This window comes from Triticum dicoccoides, chromosome 4A (assembly GCF_002162155.2).
Source record: "Triticum dicoccoides isolate Atlit2015 ecotype Zavitan chromosome 4A, WEW_v2.0, whole genome shotgun sequence".
In the NCBI taxonomy this organism is placed as follows: Eukaryota; Viridiplantae; Streptophyta; class Magnoliopsida; order Poales; family Poaceae; genus Triticum; species Triticum dicoccoides.
Window position 1 is genome coordinate 147505041 of NC_041386.1, and position 19740 is coordinate 147524780.

The 19740-nt window shown below is 43.2% G+C and overlaps 1 protein-coding gene across 2 annotated transcripts; it reads right to left on the reverse strand.

Annotated features, from left to right (window-relative positions):
- Positions 1-12714: 12714 nt before the first annotated feature.
- Positions 12715-15735, reverse strand: LOC119285476. 2 transcript variants are annotated; one of them, XM_037564759.1, is made up of 7 exons: positions 15628-15734; positions 15378-15462; positions 13641-13703; positions 13479-13526; positions 13302-13358; positions 13138-13199; positions 12715-13049 (listed from the first exon to the last, which is right to left on the reverse strand). In XM_037564759.1, exons 1-6 carry the CDS (start codon positions 15699-15701, stop codon positions 13146-13148), a joined length of 381 nt encoding a protein of 126 aa, XP_037420656.1. In that variant the 5' UTR covers positions 15702-15734; the 3' UTR covers positions 12715-13049; positions 13138-13145. The 2 variants fall into 2 exon arrangements, with proteins under 2 accessions (XP_037420656.1, XP_037420655.1); XM_037564758.1 differs by having other exon boundaries at positions 13479-13703; positions 15628-15735.
- Between the last annotated feature and the right edge of the window lie 4005 nt (positions 15736-19740).

Consider the following 19740-nt stretch of genomic DNA (forward strand, 5'->3'; position numbering starts at 1 on the left):
TGTCCAAGATAGTATATTTATATGTGAAGACCTCTCTTTCTTTATTACTTCCTATTAATTGCAACGATGACCAAAACTATGTTTGTCAACCCTCAATAACTTTTATTCATCATACTCTTTCTATGTGAGCTCATTACTCTCCATAAGACTCAAATGATCTCTTTGTTTCTTATTATATCTTTCTCTTTTCCTTTATTCACTTAGGATCATGGCAAAATAATCAAGCCCTTGACTCACAACTAGATCATACTAAGAACTTTTAGTCTACTAGATCAAAATATTACCAAAAGGATTGAACTAAGAAAAACGGTAAAGATAAAAGTGATGGTGATACGATACCGAGGCACTCCCCCAAGCTTGGCAGTTGCCAAGTGGAGTGCCCATACCAGATACTCAATTCTTCTTTGTTGGTGGAGACAGTGGTGATTTTGTTGATGGCGTAGGCTTGTCGTCCTTCTTCCAAGGCATAGGCTCACCATCATAGAAAGATGACCGAGTTTCCGGGATCCTCAAATCTGCAGCCAAAGTCATCCTTTTGAATCTATATTCATACTCACAGTTTTGGTTTTGCAGGTCATAGATTTGAGCTTGAAGGTGCTCAATTTTCTCGTGAAGCTTGAAGATGGTCTCCCCGATGTTGTCAGCATCCAGCTTGTGTTTGTTGGTGAACTCTGTGATCATCATGTAGTTGGAGTTGAGTCCACGCTCCACCATCCCCTGACACTTGAAAACTTGTTGCTCCATTGCTTCGAGCCTCGTCTCCACGCTTCCGGTCCCCTTTGGTCCTCCGCATCACAGATGTGCAGCAACCCATCACGCATCTCGATGGTTTGAGGGTGTTGCTGCACCTCCGCGATGTAAGGGTTGATGACCTTCTCGAAGAACTTGTCCTTGGGTGCACTTGAAGATGTCATGATAATTTAGATCTGTCAGAAAAACAGCTCGAAACAAAGACATGAGATTTTTGCGTGATACGGGAGTCAAAACCCCCGGGAGGTTATATAATGAATTTTCACCGACCAAAATACGTGTCCTGTAAGAAAACAGAGTCCGGAGAGCACACGAGGGGCCCACGAGGTAGGGGGCGCGCCCAGGGGGGTAGGGCGCGCCCTCCACCCTCGTGGGGCCCTCGTGTCCTTTCCGGACTGCTGCTTATTTTTTTATTTTTCTAAGTATTCCAAAACGGAGAAATATTGCCTTAAAAACTGTTTTGGAGTCGGTTTACTTACCGTACCACATACCTATTCCTTTTCGGAGTCTGAAATGTTCCGAGAAGTGTCCTTTATGTACCTCTCCGGGGTTATGGTTTCAATAACATTGGTTTCAACATTTATGGGATTACCTGAGATATAATGTTTGATTCTTTGACCATTTACCACCTTCGGATTTGTGCCTTCGAAGTTGTTGATTTTTATGGCACCGGAATGGTAGACCTCCTCGATAACGTAGGGACCTTCCCATTTAGAGAGAAGTTTTCCTGCAAAAAATCTTAACGAGAGTTGTATAACAATACATAATCACCTACATTAAACTCACACTTTTGTATTCTTTTATCATGCCACCTTTTAACTTTTTCTTTAAACAACTTGGCATTTTCGTAGGCCTGAGTTCTCCATTCATCAAGTGAGTTAATATCAAATAACCTCTTCTCATCGACAAGTTTAAAATCATAATTTAGTTCTTTAATAGCCCAATAAGCCCTGTGTTCCAGTTTGAGAGGTAAGTGGCATGCTTCTCCATAGACCATTTTGTACGGAGACATACCCATAGGATTTTTATATGCAGTTCTATTGGCCCATAATGCATCATCAAGTTTCTTGGACCAATTCTTTCTGGACCTATTAACAGTCTTTTGCAAAATTAATTTGAGTTCTCTATTACTCAATTCTACTTGACCAGTAGACTGAGGGTGATAAGGGGATGCAATTCTATGATTAGCATCATATTTAGCAAGCATTTTACGAAAAGCGGCATGAATAAAATGTGAACCACCATCGGTCATTAAATATCTAGGGACTCCAAACCTTGGAAAGATAACTTCTTTAAGCATTTTTAATAGAATTGTTATGATCAGCACTACTAGTTGGAATAGCTTCTACCCAATTAGTAACGTAATCAACAACAACTAAAATATGTGTATAACCATTAGAGGAAGGAAAAGGTCCCATATAGTCAAAGCCCCAAACATCAAATGGTTCAATAACAAGTGAATAATTCATAGGCATTTCTTGACGTCTACTAATATTACCAATTCTTTGACATTCATCACAAGATAAGATAAACTTGCGGGCATCCTTGAAGAGAGTAGGCCAATAAAAACCAGATTCAAGTACCTTATGTGCAGTTCTATCTCCAGCATGGTGCCCTCCATAGGCTTCGGAGTGACACTTGCGTAGGATCTGTTCCTGTTCATGCACAGGTACACAACGTCTAATAACACCATCTACTCCATCTTTATAAAGATGTGGGTCATCCCAAAAGTAATGCCTCAAATCATAGAAGAACCTTTTCTTTTGCTGGTATGTGGAACTAGGTGGTATAGACTTAGCAACAATATAATTAGCATAGTCAGCATATGATGGAGCAGTATGGGAAGTATTTATGACATTTAGTTGCTCATCAGGAAAGCTATCATTAATAGGTAGTGGGTCATCAAGCACATTTTCTAACCTAGACAAGTTGTCTGCTACGGGGTTCTCGGCTCCTTTTCTATCAACAATATGTAAATCAAATTCTTGAAGCAAGAGAACCCATCTAATAAGTCTAGGTTTAGCATCTTTATTTTCCATAAGATATTTAATAGCAGCATGATCACTGTGAATAGTTACTTTATAATCAACAATATAAGGTCTAAACTTATCACATGCAAATACAACTGCTAAAAATTCTTTTTCAGTAGTAGCATAATTTCTTTGAGCATTGTCTAGAATTTTACTAGCATATTGAATAACATTTAGTTTCTTATCAACTCTTTGTCCTAGAACAACACCTACAGCATAATCACTAGCATCACACATAATTTCAAAGGGTAAATTCCAATCATGTGGCTGAACAATAGGTGCAAAGATCAATGCTTTCTTAAGTATTTCAAATGCTTCTACACAATCATCATCAAAAACAAATGGTATATCTTTTTGTAATAAATTAGTCAGAGGCCGAGAGATTTTTGAGAAGTCCTTAACGAACCTCCTATAAAAACCGGCATGACCAAGAAAACTTCTTATACCTTTGATGTCCTTGGGACATGGCATCTTTTCAATAGCATCAACCTTGGCTTTATCAACTTCAGTACCTCTTTCAGAAACTTTATGCCCCAAGACAATACCTTTATTAACCATAAAGTGGCACTTTTCCCAGTTCAGGACAAGATTAGTTTCTTCACATCTCTGCAAAACTCGATAAAGGTTGCTCAAGCAATAATCAAAAGAAGATCCATAGACGGAAAAGTCATCCATGAAAACCTCACAAATCTTTTCACAAAAGTCAGAGAATATAGCCATCATGCATCTTTGAAAGGTAGCAGGTGCATTACATAAACCAAAAGGCATACGTCTATAAGCAAAAGTACCAAAAGGGCATGTAAAAGTAGTCTTTGTTTGATCTTTGGCTGACACAGGTATTTGAGAGAAACCAGAGTAACCATCTAGAAAGCAAAAATGTGTATGTTTGGATAGTCTTTCTAGCATTTGATCGATAAAAGGTAAAGGGTAATGATCTTTTTTAGTAGCCTTATTTAATTTGCAGAAATCAATTACCATCCTATAACCGGTAATAATTCTTTGAGGAATCAATTCATCTTTATCATTAGGAACAATAGTAATACCTCCCTTCTTAGGGACACAATGGACATGACTTACCCACTGACTATCAGCAACGGGGTAAATTATACCTGCCTCAAGGAGCTTTAGTATCTCCTTTCTTACCACTTCTTTGATTTTAGGATTCAGCTGACGTTGATGATCACGAACTGGTTTAGCATCTTCTTCCAAATTAATTTTATGTTGACATAGAGTGGGACTAATGCCCTTAAGATCATCAAGAGTATACCCAATAGCAGCACGATGCTTCTTCAGAATTTTCAATAATCTCTCTTCTTCATGTTCTGAAAGGTTAGCACTAATAATAACAGGATATATCTTTTTCTCATCAAGATAAGCATATTTAAGAGTATCAGGTAACGGTTTAAGCTCAAACACGGGATCACCCTTGGGTGGAGGAGGATCTCCTAGGATTTCAACAGGTAAATTATGTTTCAGAATAGGTTCCTGTTTAAAGAATACTTCATCTAATTCCCTTCTTTCATTCATAAACATATCATTTTCATGGTCTAGTAAATATTGTTCAAAAGGATCACTAGGAGGTACGACAATAGAGGCAAGACCAATAATTTCATCTTTACTAGGTAATTCTTCTTCACGATGTTGTCTACTAAATTTAGAAAAATTAAATTCATGAGTCATATCATCTAAACCGACAGTAACAACATCCCTTTTGCAATCTATGGTAGCATTAACAGTATTTAAGAAGGGTCTACCAAATATAATGGGACATAAGCTATCTTGTGGGGAACCAAGAACAAGAAAATCAGCAGGATATTTAGTTTTCCCACACAGGACTTCAACATCTCTAACAATTCCCATTGGTGAAATAGTATCTCTATTAGCAAGTTTAATTGTGACATCAATATCTTCTAACTCAATAGGTGCAATGTCATGCTTAATTTCGTTGTATAAGTCAATAGGTATTGCACTTGCACTAGCACCCATATCACATAAGCCATGATAACAATGATCTCCTATTTTAACAGAAATAACAGGCATGCCTACCACAGATCTAGGTTTATCTGTATCACGGGGTTTAGCAATTCTAGCAGTTTCATCACAGAAATAAATAAGATGCCCATCTATATTATCAGACAAGAGATCTTTAACAATAGCAATATTAGGTTCAACTTTAACTTGCTCAGGAGGTGTATATGTTTTAATATTGCTTTTACGAACCACAGTTGAAGCTTTAGCACGATCCTTTATCCTAATAGGGAAATGTGGTTTCTGAACATAAGAAGTAGGAACAATAGGATCATTGTAAGTAATAGTCTTTTCTTCAACTTTAATAGGTGCAGCTACTTTTACTTCTATGGGAGGATGATATTTCAACCACTTCTCCTTGGGAGATCAAAATAGGTAGCAAAAGATTCACAGAAAGAAGCTACTATCTCAGATTCAAGTCCATATTTAGTGCTAAATTTACAAAAAAATATCGGTATCCGTAAAAGATTTAACACAATCAAAACTAGATGTCATACTTGACTCCTTACCATTGTCGAGGTCCCAATCTTCGGAGTTGCGTTTAATTCTTTCCAATAAATCCCATTTGAATTCAATAGTCTTCATCATAAAAGAGCCAGCACAAGAAGTATCAAGCATGGTGCGATTGTTATCAGAAAGCCGAGCTTAAAATTTTTGAATAATCATTTCTCTTGATAGCTCATGATTGGGGCTTGAATATACCATTGATTTAAGCCTCCCCCAAGCTTGAGCGATGCTTTCTCCTTCGCGAGGCCAAAAATTATATATATAATTGCGATCACGATGAACAAGATGCATAGGATAAAACTTTTGATGAAATTCCAATTTCAATCGTTTGTAGTTCCAAGACTCCATATCATCACATAGCCTATACCATGTCGATGCATCTCCCCTCAAAGATAAGGGGAACACCTTCTTCTTAACAACATCTCCGGGTACACCTGCAAGCTTAAATAATCCACAAACTTCATCCCCATATATTAAATGTTCATCAGGATGTTTTGTTCCATCTCCTAAAAAAGGATTAGTTAGCAGTTTTTCTACCATACCCAAAGGCGCTTCACTCCCCGGCAACGGCGCCAGAAAAGAGTCTAGATGACCCACAAGTATAGGGGACCTATCGTAGTCATTTCGATAAGTAAGAGTGTCGAACCCAACGAGGAGCAGAAGGAAATGATGTAAAGCGCTCCCGAGGTATTCTCTGCAAGTATTGAAATAAGTGGTAACAGATAGTTTTGTGATAAGATAATTTGTAACGAGCAACAAGTAACAAAAGTAAATAAAGTGCAGCAAAGTGGCTCAATCCTTTTGTAGCAAAGGACAAGCCTGGATAAACTCTTATATGATGTAAAGCGCTCCCGAGGACACATGGGAATATCGTCAAACTAGTTTTCATCACGCTCATATGATTCGCGTTCGGTACTTTGATAATTTGGTATGTGGGTGGACCGGTGCTTGGGTGCTGCCCTTACTTGGACAAACATCCCACTTATGATTAACCTCTATTGCAAGAATCCGCAAATACAACAAAAGTATTAAGGTAAACCTAACCATAGCATGAAACATATGCATCCAAATCAGCCCCTTACGAAGCAACGCATAAACTAGGGTTTAAACTTCTGTCACTCTAGCAACCCATCATCTACTTATTACTTCCCAATGCCTTCCTCTAGGCCCAAACAATGGTGAAGTGTCATGTAGTCGTCGTTCACATAACACCACTAGAGGAGAGACAACATACATCTCATCAAAATATCAAACGAATACCAAATTCACATGACTACTAATAGCAAGACTTCTCCCATGTCCTCAGGAACAAAAGTAACTACTCACAAAGCATAAACATGTTCATAATCAGAGGGGTATTAATATGCATATAGGATCTGAACATATGATCTTCCACCAATTAAACCAACTAGCATCAACTACAAGGAGTAATTAACACTACCAACAACCTACTAGCACCAATCCCGGACTTGGAGACAAGAATTGGATACAACAGATGAGCTAGGCTTTTGAGATGAGATGGTGCTGATGAAGATGTTGATGGAGATTGCCCTCTTCCGATGAGAGGAGCGTTGGTGATGACGATGGCGATGATTTCCCCCTCCGGGAGGGAAGTTTCCCCGGCAGAACAGCCCTGCCAGAACCCTAGATTGGCTCCGCCAAGGTTCCGCCTCGTGGCGGCGGAGTTTCGTCCGAGAAGATGGCTTATGATTTTTTTCCCATCGAAAGAGTCCATATAGCAGAAGATGGTCACCGGAGGGCCACCAGGGGGCCCACGAGGTAGGGGGCGCGCCCAAGGGGGTAGGGCGCGCCCCCCACCCTCGTGGGCAGGGTGTGGCCCTCTGGTGAAGTTCTTGTGCTCAATGTTTTTTATATATTTGGAAAACATCATCCGTGAAGCTTCAGGACTTTTGGAGCCGTGCAGAATAGGTCTCTAATATTTGCTCCTTTTCCAGCCAGAATCCCAGCTGCCGGCATTCTCCCTCTTTATGTAAACCTTGTAAAATAAGAGAGAATAGGCATAAGTATTGTGACATAATGTGTAATATCATCCCATAATGCAATAAATATTGATATAAAAGCATGATGCAAAATGGACGTATCACCTATCATATTAGGACTACATTCATAACCAAAGCAAATTACCATGTTGTTTAGGACTCTCAAAATAATATAAGTGAAGCATGAGACTTCATTAATTTCTATAAAATAAAACCACCACCGTGCTCTAAAAAGATATAAGTGAAGCACTAGAGCAAATGAGAAACTACTCCGAAAGATATAAGTGAAGATCAATGAGGAGTCGAATAATTATGCAACTATGTGAAGACTCTCTAACATTTAAGAATTTCAGATCTTGGTATTTTATTCAAACAGCAAGCAAAACTAAATAAAATAAAATGACGCTCCAAGCAAAACACATATCATGTGGCAAATAAAAATATAGCTCTAAGTAAAGTTACTGATGAACGAAGACGAAAGAGGGGATGCCTTCCGGGGCATCCCCAAGCTTAGGATCTTGGTTGTCCTTGAATATTACCTTGGGGTGCCTTGGTCATCCCCAATCTTATGCTCTTGCCACTCCTTATTCCATAGTCCATCGAATCTTTACCCAAAACTTGAAAACTTCACAACACAAAACTTAACAGAAAACTCGTAAGCTCCGTTAGTATAAGAAAATAAATCACCACTTAGGTACTGTTGTGAACTCATTATAAATTCATATTAGTGTAATATCTACTGTATTCCAACTTCTCTATTGTTCACACCCTCCGATACTACTCATAGATTCATCAAAATAAGCAAACAACATATAGAAAACAGAATCTGTCAAAAACAGAACAGTCTGTAGTAATCTGGATCAAACGTATACTTCTGGAACTCATAAAATTCTAAAATAAATTGTTGGACCTGAGGAATTTATCTATTAATCATCTTCAAAAATAATTAACTAAATAGCACTCTCCAATAAAAAATGGCAGCAATTCTCGTGAGCGCTAAAGTTTCTGTTTTTTACAGCAAAATCAACAAGACGCTCCCCAAGTCTTCCCAACGGTTCTACTTTGCACAAACACTAACTAAAACATAAAAACTCAACTATAATAGAGGCTAGATAAAATATTTATTACTAAACAGGAACAAAAAGCAAGGAACAAAAATAAAGTTGGGTTGCCTCCCAACAAGCGCTATCGTTTAACGCCCCTAGCTAGGCATGATGATTTCAATGGTGCTCACATAAAAGATTAGAATTGAAATATAAAGAGAGCATCATGAAGAATATGACTAGCACATTTAAGTCTAACCCTCTTCCTATTCATAGGGATTTTGTGTGCAAACAACTTAAGGGAACAATAATCAACTATCATAGGAAGGCAAAACAAGCATAACTTCAAAACTTTTAAGCACATAGAGAGGAAACTTGATATTATTGCAATTCCTACAAGCATATATTCGTCCCTCATAACAATTTTCAGTAGCATGATTAATGAATTAAACAATATAACCAGCACCTAAAGCATTCTTTTCATGATCTACAAGCATATAATTTTTATTACTCTCCACATAAGCAAACTTCTTCTCATGAATAGTAGTGGGAGCAAACTCAACAAAATAACTATCATGTGAGGCATAATCCAATTGAAAACTAAAATCATGATGACAAGTTTCATGGATATCATTATTCTTTATAGCATACAAGTCATAACAATAATCATCATAGATAGCAACTTTGTTCTCATAATCAATTGGAACCTCTTCTGAAATAGTGGATTCATCACAAAATAAAGTCATGACCTCTCCAAATCCACTTTCATCAATATAATCATCATAAATAGGAGGCATGCTTTCATCATAATAAATTTTCTCATCAAAACTTGGGGGACAAAAAATATCATCTTCATCAAACATAGCTTCCCCAAGCTTGTGGCTTTGCATATCATTAGCATCATGGATATTCAAGGAATTCATACTAACAACATTGCAATCATGCTCATCATTCAAAGATTTAGTGCCAAACATTTTAATGCATTCTTCTTCTAACACTTTGGCACAATTTTCCTTCCCATCATACTCACGAAAGATATTAAAAAGATGAAGCGTATGAGGTAAACTCAGTTCCATTTTTTATAGTTTTCTTTTATAAACTAAACTAGTGCTAAAACAAGAAACAAAAAGATTCGATTGCAAGATCTAAAGATATACCATCAAGCGCTATCCTCCCCGGCAACGGCGCCAGAAAAGAGATTGATGTCTACTACACAATCTTCTTCTTGTAGACGTTGTTGGGCCTCCAAGTGCACAGGTTTGTTGGACAGTAGCAAATTTCCCTCAAGTGGATGACCTAAGATTTATCAATCCGTAGGAGGCATAGGATGAAGATGGTCTCTCTCAAGCTACCCTGCAACCAAATAACAAAGAGTCTCTTGTGTCCCCAACACACCCAATATAATGGTAAATTGTATAGGTGCAATAGTTCGGCGAAGAGATGATGATACAAGTGGTATATGGATGGTAGATAAACGTATTTGTAATCTGAAAATATAAAAAACAAGGTAGCAAGTGATAAAAGTGAGCATAAATGGTATTGCAATACGTTGAAACAAGGCCCAGGGTTCATACTTTCACTAGTGCAAGTCCTCTCAACAATAATAACATAATTGGATCACATAACTATCCCTCAACATGCAACAAAGAGTCACTCCAAAGTCACTAATAACGGAGAACAAACGAAGAGATTATGGTAGGGTACGAAACCACCTCAAAGTTATTCTTTCCAATCAATCCGTTGGGCTATTCCTATAGGTGTCACAAACAACCCTAGAGTTCGTACTAGAATAACACCTTAAGACACAAATCAACCAAAACCCTAATGTCACCTAGATACTCCAATGTCACCTCAAGTATCCGTGGGTATGATTATACGATATGCATCACACAATCTCAGATTCATCTATTCAACCAACACATAACCTCAAAGAGTGCCCCAAAGTTTCTGCCGGAGAATCATGACAAAAACGTGTGCCAACCCCTATGCATAGGTTCATGGGCGGAACCCGCAAGTTGATCACCAAAACATACATCAAGTGAGTCACGTGGTATCCCATTGTCACCACAGATACGCACGGCAAGACATACATCAAGTGTTCTCAAATCTTTAAAGATTTAATCCGATAAGATAACTTCAAAGGGAAAACTCAATCCATTACAAGAGAGTAGAGAGGGGAGAAAACATCATAAGATCCAACTATAATAGCAAAGCTCGCGATACATCAAGATCGTACCACCTCAAGAACATGAGAGAGAGAGAGAGATCAAACACATAGCTACCGGTACATACCCTCATCCCCGAGGGAGAACTACTCCCTCCTCGTCATGGACCCTGCTGGAACGGGTCTAGATTGGCTTTCGGTGGCTACGGAGACTTCTGGCGGCGGAACTCCTGATCTATTGTGCTCCCTGATCGTTTTAGGGTATATGGAGATATATAGGAGGAAGAAGTGCGTCAGGGGAGCCACGAGGGGCCCACGAGGATGGAGGGCGCGCCCAGGGGGGGTGGGCGCGCCCCCCTACCTCGTGGCCTCCTCGAAGCTTCCCTTACGTGGACTCCAAGTCTCTGGGGTTGCTTTCCTTCCAAAAATAAGTTCCGTGAAGTTTCAGGTCAATTGAACTCCGTTTGATTTTCCTTTTCTGCGATACTCTAAAATAAGGAAAAAAACGGAAACTGGCACTGGGCTCTGGGTTAATAGGTTAGTCCCAAAAATCATATAAAATAGCATATAAATGCATATAAAACATTCAAAGTTGATAATATAATAGTATGGAACAATAAAAAATTATACATACATTGAAGACGTATCAGCGTGGAGTTGAAGAAGTTAGGAAATCGCAGCTTAAGGAATCCTTCAAAACGTGGAGTTGGCTGAAATTATGTGGTTTGCCACTGCAAAGTGAACATACCGTTTCGTTTAGTCTCTCTCCTCTCTTCTTTCCTCGTCAAAACTAGCTCGTGGCTCCTTTCTCGTACAGAAACACCTCTCTCCATCTCTTTTGGGCTGCATGCTTGGCCCATGGGACGATTTCCACCCAACCCAATATGGCGTTAGACATGTGAGCAACCGCTACCAGCCCAAAGTGACGACAGAGAAGCTGTTTTTGCTGCCGAACGGATGTGAATTGCTACACGGAGTGAGAAGCTGGGTTGAGAAGCAAAATTTTTGGAGTTGGGAGAGTTGGGAGGACTTCAGAACAGGCCCTGAATACGAACGACGCACCTCTTCGCCTGCTGTCTGTTCGTTTCGTCTCCCTCATTCCCTTCAGCTCCCGGCGCAGCCTCTCGCCTCCTTCTCTTGCGCCTTTAAAAGGGAGGTCGCTCCTCTCAGAAAGACGCACCAGAAGATCCTCTTTCTCTCACCACAAAGTTCCTGAGCACTGCGCTGCTGCTACGATATTCCCCATGCCGGCTTGCAGCGTGCACCGCAGGTCGGGACAGTAGGCCTCTGAAACTTCACCTCTTTGAGTCATGTACGGGAGAATGGTGATAAGGTTTTTTGGGAGCGCTCAACGCGACTACTGACTTCTTCGTCACGGACGCCCCGGACTTCGACGACTACTTCCCCGACGTCGACAACCTCCTCGACGACATGGCTTGCGAGGACACCGACCCCAAGTCCAACGCTTCTGCTGCTGCTGTCCCGTACGTGTTCTTCCTCTTTCTATTAGAGGCCCTGCTACAGTTCCTTGTTCTAGTGTTTGCCCTAGATATGTTAGACTCTATTTCATATATGTAACTTGCTATACTGTCTGCTCTAGATGTGTTTAGTTACAATTCATATATAAAGATGTTGTTTACCTTCTATTTGTCAAATCGCATGACTTGTTTTATCATTTCTATACTAGTCGTGCTTTATCTAATATTTCTGTTAATAAAATTATTCGGTAAACTGCTTATATTTCCAACAGGGCACTTTTGCAAGCTAACATAGGTTGTAAAAACGTCTTGTGTTGTGGGACGGAGGAAGTACCTTTTTGTTGCTTTTGCAATTTTTTAATCTGATAGTATAGGTTTTAAAATTTGAAAATCTATGTATTTGGACATACTAATCGCATCATGAGGTAGATTTTTCCGATAAAAACGTAAGTAGAATTAGTCACCGAAGATCGGATAATGCCTAGCATATGCGCGTGTTCTATTTTTTAATTTTTAACTGCAAATGCGATTAGGGATGTAATAGGATACGAAACCCAAAGCGGATCTTACTCGAATACAAATACGGATGGTATCTTTACTCAGTTCGGAGTGTATACGGATATCTTACAAGTTAGCGACACATTAGGCAAAACAATTAAGTCAGCAACCATGTGATACAAAATAACTAAAGCACGACATATAGCAAGTCAATGATAGACATAACTACTAGTATAACGCATACTAGTTTCTCAGTTTAATCCTGAAAAGAGTAAAATTTGACCAGTTCTTAGGTTTTTATTTGTATGGAGCTTGTTATTTTAGGGCGAATATAGTAGCAGGGTTGCTGAAACAGCAAATGCCATCCGACTCAATAACCATGATAGCGACGGTTAATGACTTGTGACAGACATAGAGGCAGCAAGTGCCAAGCCAATTCGCATGCAAAGTTGTTTCCTACAGTACGAATTCAGGAGCAGCTAAACAACATTAATCCGAGCTCATCCTCCCTACGAGCTCTTCACCTGCTGGTTGCTGCTGCATTGTGACCCCTGCAACGCACCACAAGAAGCAACAACTGTCACGTAGGTGAATCTGCAATGCGAAAAATCCTGCGACTTTGAGGCTTCTTCCTCTTACCTCATGTCTCAGCCAGACGCACAGGTGGGCTTGCGAGGGGGAAGCTGGGGATGAGGAGTTCTCTGAAGAAAGCAGAAAAAAAAATAGCATCAGTTATTGTTTCTAAATAGACCTGACTGACAGTATCGTTCAGCTGGGCTGAAGCTTCCCGCTGTTGTACTGACCTTGAGCTTGGGCTTGAGCGATTCGACTGCAGCCGTTGAGCTGCTGTTTGCAGCTTGCTGGAGAAAATGGCAGGAGATCGAGTAAGCATGCATGGTCAGATGCAATTCTGAATGAAGATTTTTCATGGCTGAATAAGTAAGTGAGAGAAGTTGTTGTGTTGTGTTGTGTTGTCTGACCTTGCCAAGGACCCAATCTGCGGAGTCGAAGTAGGCACGCTCATGGTCCTGCATTGTTAGCATTAGCATGCAACCAGACCAAATCAAGGAAACGTCTTCTTCTAGAGACCCATAGATATTCCATGCTTGACAGTGCCTATATTTACTAGCTAGCGCTGTTACCTTTGATATGAGAGGCTTCTTGGGCGCCATCCCGCCAAACTTCTTCTTCTCCAAGCCGCATGCCTGAAGAAGAACAAGACACTGTATCAGTATCAGAAGAAAATAAATATCCGAGACCGAGCAGAGACAGGGCCTCCGCCAAACGCGAGGGAAAAAGCTACGGGATCAGGTTCCAAAGCTCCGCGACACACTCGGCTAGCTTCCCTGGACGGACGCAAGAAAGACGCATGCATGCACGCAGGCTTATCCGTCTGCTCAGGGTACATGACACGGACAGACAATTATCCCGACCGACGCGACGGCGTGCATGATACACGCACCCAGCCATGTCCCCGGCCGGCATCAGTCGGCCGAAACCGACGGACGGCCGAAAGATTTGGCCAAAAGCGGCAGCGTTCACGACGAACCCACTTTTCGCGGCCACCGGACAGGAGGGCGCCAAGCCGGCAGCAAAATCATGGCAATCGACGTGGTCGCCTCCGATCCACGAGAAGGCGCTAAAAACATGTGAGCGATCTAGCGATGGCGATCCCCCAACAGAGCCCACGATAGCGACGCAAAGGGTCCGACTCCGATCGATCCTGACCGGAGGGGTCGTTGCCGCCGCCGTGTCGACTTGTTGGCGCCGTGGTGAACTGCTGCTGACACGGGAAGGTACCACAGCACAGGTGTTTGTTCGTTCGTACTCTACTACGTAGCTAGCTCATGGAGCTGGCTGCAGAGGTGACGCAGGCAGGCCAGGTGGGAGATTCTTGCTTGGGCAGTGCCAGTGTGGCGGTCAGTGGAAGTGTGACAGCAGCAGCGTGCGCAGACAAGCGGTGGCCCGTCAGCCATCATGGACGCGCACGCACATCACCTTTGTTTCCTTCACAGCCTTTTGATCGGTCAATAGATTCTTGAGTCGCACGCAGACATGAGACTGCGTAGCCCTTCATAGTCCCTTGCTGGTACGGTACGTCGTTAGCAAATGTTGGTGCGCGTGGTGTCAGTAGGAGCAATCTGGAATGGTTGCACGTAACCTATAGATGCACTTGCGGTAACCGATGGTGCAGAATCCATCTTTAATACTCAGATTAGGACATTGCAGGTTTGCTAAGTGGGTGCAGAGGATAAGAGCGTCTTCTTCATTAAGGAGCGCGAGCGCGTTAGGTAATGGGATGCGCTCTAGGAACTTGCTCTCAATGGTTAAAACCGCAGTTTTGTGGATTAAAAGCGCTTCTAGTACACTCAAGTTCCAACTTAAGATGCACCCAAATAACTTTTTAGTATGAGGAAACTGACAAGCTAACCATTTTGTTTAGTGGCTGCCAGAAAAAAGGAGAAATTACATAGCCAAACAGGTGACACGCTCATGGGAGAACAGAGATAGTTGACGGGCTTACTCTGCATATCTATGTCAGAGAGGTAGGCCGGACAGGGACAGGGCACAGGGGGATAATACTGACTGAGAACAGCTTCCTAATTTGCGTTAGTTGAAACTCCCAAGCTTTCTCTGTTATGCATCAATGGCGTTCATGTACAGCCAATATCTAAACGTATTACTCACTCCACCCATCTCTCTACCAAGTTACCAACTAGTACAGGTCTCCCATAATTCAGAAGGCTCAGCCAAGGAAACCATTGCAAGCAAGTCGCAGGGATGTCGGAGACTACCGAAAGAAGAACTTGAAAATTGTAATCATCGATCATGCATCACTGTTCCGCCGGCAGACAATACAGAGGCTATGGGGAGCTTACCTCTTCATCCATGGAAACCGATGATGTCTTGGCTTCACCGCAGCCCGCCATCTCCCGCTCCTCTTCCTTCTCCTCCCTCGCCGCTCTGCAAAATAAACGGCAAGCGCGTTGAAGATTCAGTGCTTGGCTACGACCAAAATAAACGGCAAGATGGCGATGGCGAGAAGCTTTGGCATGAAGATCGGGAGGAAAATGTCGTGAAATGAAATCGGCGAGAAGCGTGTTGGGTAGTTGAGAGGGGAGGAAAAACCTTGTGTTGCCTGTGTCTGTGTGGGTGGGAAGAAGAAGAGGAGGAGGAGGAGGAGGCAAGGAGGGAGAAGTCATGTGCGAGCAGAGAGGGGCGAGGCGATATATATAGAGGTCGCACGCGTGAGAACCACAAAGACCTGGTGCACAACGCAACGGACATCACATACATGCCTACCGCATGCTACAAAATGCATGACTCTCGTCTCGTTTAACTAGCCTGCGGGATCATCCTCTCTGCTCTGGTACATACAGCAGTGTATAGCAATGCTCGTGTTTTAGTTAGACATATACGTATATTGTTCTTATTTTCTTTAAAATATAAGTACTTATTTCATGAAACATTTATTTTCTTTGCTTGCTGCGTGGCATGACCTCAATTTCTGCTGGCGCTGCGTACAGTTCGTGTGATGCCTGTGTTGCTCCTACTGATTTTGCGCTTGTTTTCCAACCATAAAAGGCCGCGCTTTATACATGCAGCTAAACAGTAGCGTGTAGCTAGGGTTTGTTAATAATAATAATAGTGGTTTGGCGAGAAACACGTGAGGTCAAGCCAAATCCAATCAATGTGACAAGAAGATGTGAGTGGGACACGTCGTGCAAAATCTTGGTGTGTGTCAGGTGGGTCTAATTAGCGGACAGGAATAAGTCACCCCTGCGTCCCAAAAAGCTTCTAGATACCAGTAGTGCCCTATGGAACCACATAATTCGTTTGTTTGAAACGCCCCTATACATTGGCAACATACACTTCTAATCTGCAAAGGAATGAAATTGGATGGGTAGAAAGTCCGAGTGTTGCTCCCCAAAAAACCCGGATCAAGCACATGTGTCGTCTGCAAGAGGCGGCTCGCGCGAGCACCCCACGCAGCACTGCCGCGGCCACCTCCTCCCGCGGTCGGCAAACACTGCCGAGCAAAGCTCGTCGGTGATTGGCGGTGGCAGGATTTCCTCTTTCACGTGGTCGTCGGGATAGGTCAGTCCAGCGAGGTATGGTGTCGCTCAAAAGACAAAGTGGCCTAGGCCATCGGCGGCCTCTTGTTCCAGGCGGTGGCTTCCAGGTGGCACGGCTTCGGGTGTGCTTTACGGCATCTCCCAAGCGACGGTCGTCGGGACGCAAGGCAGGGCTTCGGTCGGGACGCGCGGCGCCGATATGGTGGATGTGCACCTCGTGGTTTAGCGATGGTGATCTGCCTTTCGTGCTCCTGTTCTAGCTATATCGGCCCCTCGGTCGATGGATCTGGGCAGAGCTCTCTCCCACAAGGTGATAATCAACAGTGGTGTGCTCTGTCTTCGGTGTTCCCGCGGCGGCAACCTCACTACAGATTGTGGTGGCCACAGAAAGGTCTTCGTGAGGGTTCCTCGCTCGAGATATGGTGGTTGGCTTTGATAGTGAGATGCAAACTATGAACGGTGGCTTGACGTAGAGGGATGTTCCTGCATCAAAGACGGCCGCATATCACATGTAGTTGATGCGATCGCAGAATAGCGGTGGTGACAACACAAGAGAGATGTCGACGGCGGTGCTACTCGAGCACCCGGTCTAGGGCTCAGAGGTGAAAGCCTAGGTCAAACCCGAGTTGGTTATACCTGTCAATGGTGATATTTTTATGTAGTTATGTTGTTGAAGGCATTGCCTGCATATGCTCGGACTGGTTCTTCGGGGTGAAATCTAGATCCTGGCTTGATCTGATGACGACGGGCAATGGCAATGTCTTTAGATCGTTGATGGCCCACAAAAATAGGGGATGAATCGTAGCTCTTGCGATAAGTAAGAGTATCGAATCCAACGAGGAGCAGCAAGATTTGATAAGCGGTGTCAACAAGTTATTCTCTACATGTGTTGTAAATGAGTAGTGACAGATAGTTTGATAGCAAGATAATTGTTAGCAAGTAACAAGTAACCAAAATAATAAGGTGCAGCAAAATGACCCAATCCTTTTATTGCAAAGGACAAGCCGGGAGTACTTCTTATATTAAGCAAAGTGTTCTCGAGCATACATGGGAATTTCATCTAGTCATATTCATCGTGTTTAGTTGATTCACGTTCACTACTTTGATAAATTGATATGTGGGTGGACCGGTACTAGGGTGTTGTTTTTATTTGAACAAGCAACCCACTTATGATTACCCCCTCCCGCAAGCATCCGCAACTACGGAATACGAATTAAGATAAATCTAACCATAACATGAAACATATGGATCCAAATCATTCTCTTACGGAATAACACATAAATTAGGGTTTAAGCTTATATCACTCTCACAACCCATCATCTAATTACTACTCCACAATGCCTTACCCTAGGCCCAAACATGATGAAGTTTCATGTAGTCGACGTTCGCACGACACTGCGTAGATACACTCAGATCCGACTGAGGCTGCACTTGGAGCTAGCAAAAAAATCAATTGATGCCAATGGCGACTGCGGGGGCGACCAGTGTGGCGACAATGGGTGCGCCGCCCCAATCCTCCGGCGATCGAAGGCGAGTCGGGGGCCGGTTCTGGGCCTTAGCCGACGCCGACGAGGACGATGCGGACCGGGAGGCAAATGCGTTCTCGGCGGCATCTCCGCCGTCACCGACACCGTCGGACCTCATTTGCGAGTTTTTCAACTCCGGCTACGACGAAGAGGAAGTGGCGACGACGGTCGACAAGGTCTTGCCCCCTGATGATTCGACCAGGATAGGACTTCACGCGGGAGAGAAGAAGGAGATGATTTGTCGTATGGTTCATCGGAGAACGGCGAAGACGGCGATCAGGCCATGGAAGGGCCCCCTCCCTAAGGTAAGTCTTCCAAACCTAACGCTTTTTGATATGATTCGCCTGAATTCGTGGATAGTCATTAAGAGGAGAAAGAACGCTCGCCGGGCGGTGGCTAGACCGGCGCCGGCGGTGACCGCGGCTTCCAAGCCGGGAATGCCGGCGATCGGGATCACGGCGGCTCGTGCGATCCGTTTGAATTTCCTCCTTGGCTGAAACGAGCCGGTTCTGAGTGAGTATGGGCCGCAATGGGGTGGGTCGGGTGAGGGAGTCCTGGACTAAGGGGTCCTCGAGAGCCCGACCTATTGGATATGGGCCGGACTGAAGGGTCGTGAAGATACAAAGGCCGAAGACTCTACCCGTGTCCGGATGGGACTCTCCTTGGCGTGGAAGGCAAGCTTGACGACCAAATATGAAGATTCCTTTCTCTGTAACCGACCTTATGTAACCCTAGATCCCTCATGTGTCTATATAAACCGGAGGGCTAGGTCCGTAGACATCCTGATAATCATAGTCAGATATGCTAGACTTTTAGGGTTTAGCCATTACGATCTCGTGGTAGATCAACTCTTGTAATACTCATATCCATCAAGATCAATCAAGCAGGAAGTAGGGTATTACCTCCATAGAGAGGGCCCGAACCTGGGTAAATATTGTGTCCCCCGCCTCCTATTACCATCAACCTCAGACGCACAGTTTGGGACTCCCTACCCGAGATCCGCGGTTTTGACACCGACATTGGTGCTTTCATTGAGAGTTCCACTATGTCGTCATCAAAAGGTTTGATGGCTCCTTCAATCATCTACAACAACGCTGTCCAAGGGGAAGTCTTCCTCCCCGGACAGATCTTCATGTTCGGCGGCTTCGCACTGCGGGCCAACTCTCTTGGCCATCTGGAGCAGATCGAAAACTACGCCCTTGGCCACCAGGTCAGACTTGGAAGCTTGAACTACGTTTCAGATATCCGTGGAGACTTGATCTTTGACGGATTCGAGACCACGCCAGCTGCTCCCTGCCACCACGGTGAACATGGCGTAAATCTATCATCGGTCCATATGCAGGAGATAGTACCTGTAGTTGCTCTGGCCCTAGATCCAGAGCAGATCGCGCCATCCGAAGACGGGAAGCTCAACCCCGCCGCGGAAGACGCAAACTCAACGGCGTTGGAGCCGCACACAGACTCAACTTTGAGTGACATCTATGTCATCGGAACCATGGACTCGTCTCCGGCTACAGGTTCCGAACCTTGTGCGTCCGCGTATGTCGAGCTTGATCGGTCATCGATCGTCGAATTCAGCTCCGCGAACATCTTCCGACACTCGCCCTTGGGCGACGTGTTAAACTCGTTAAGAGCACTAT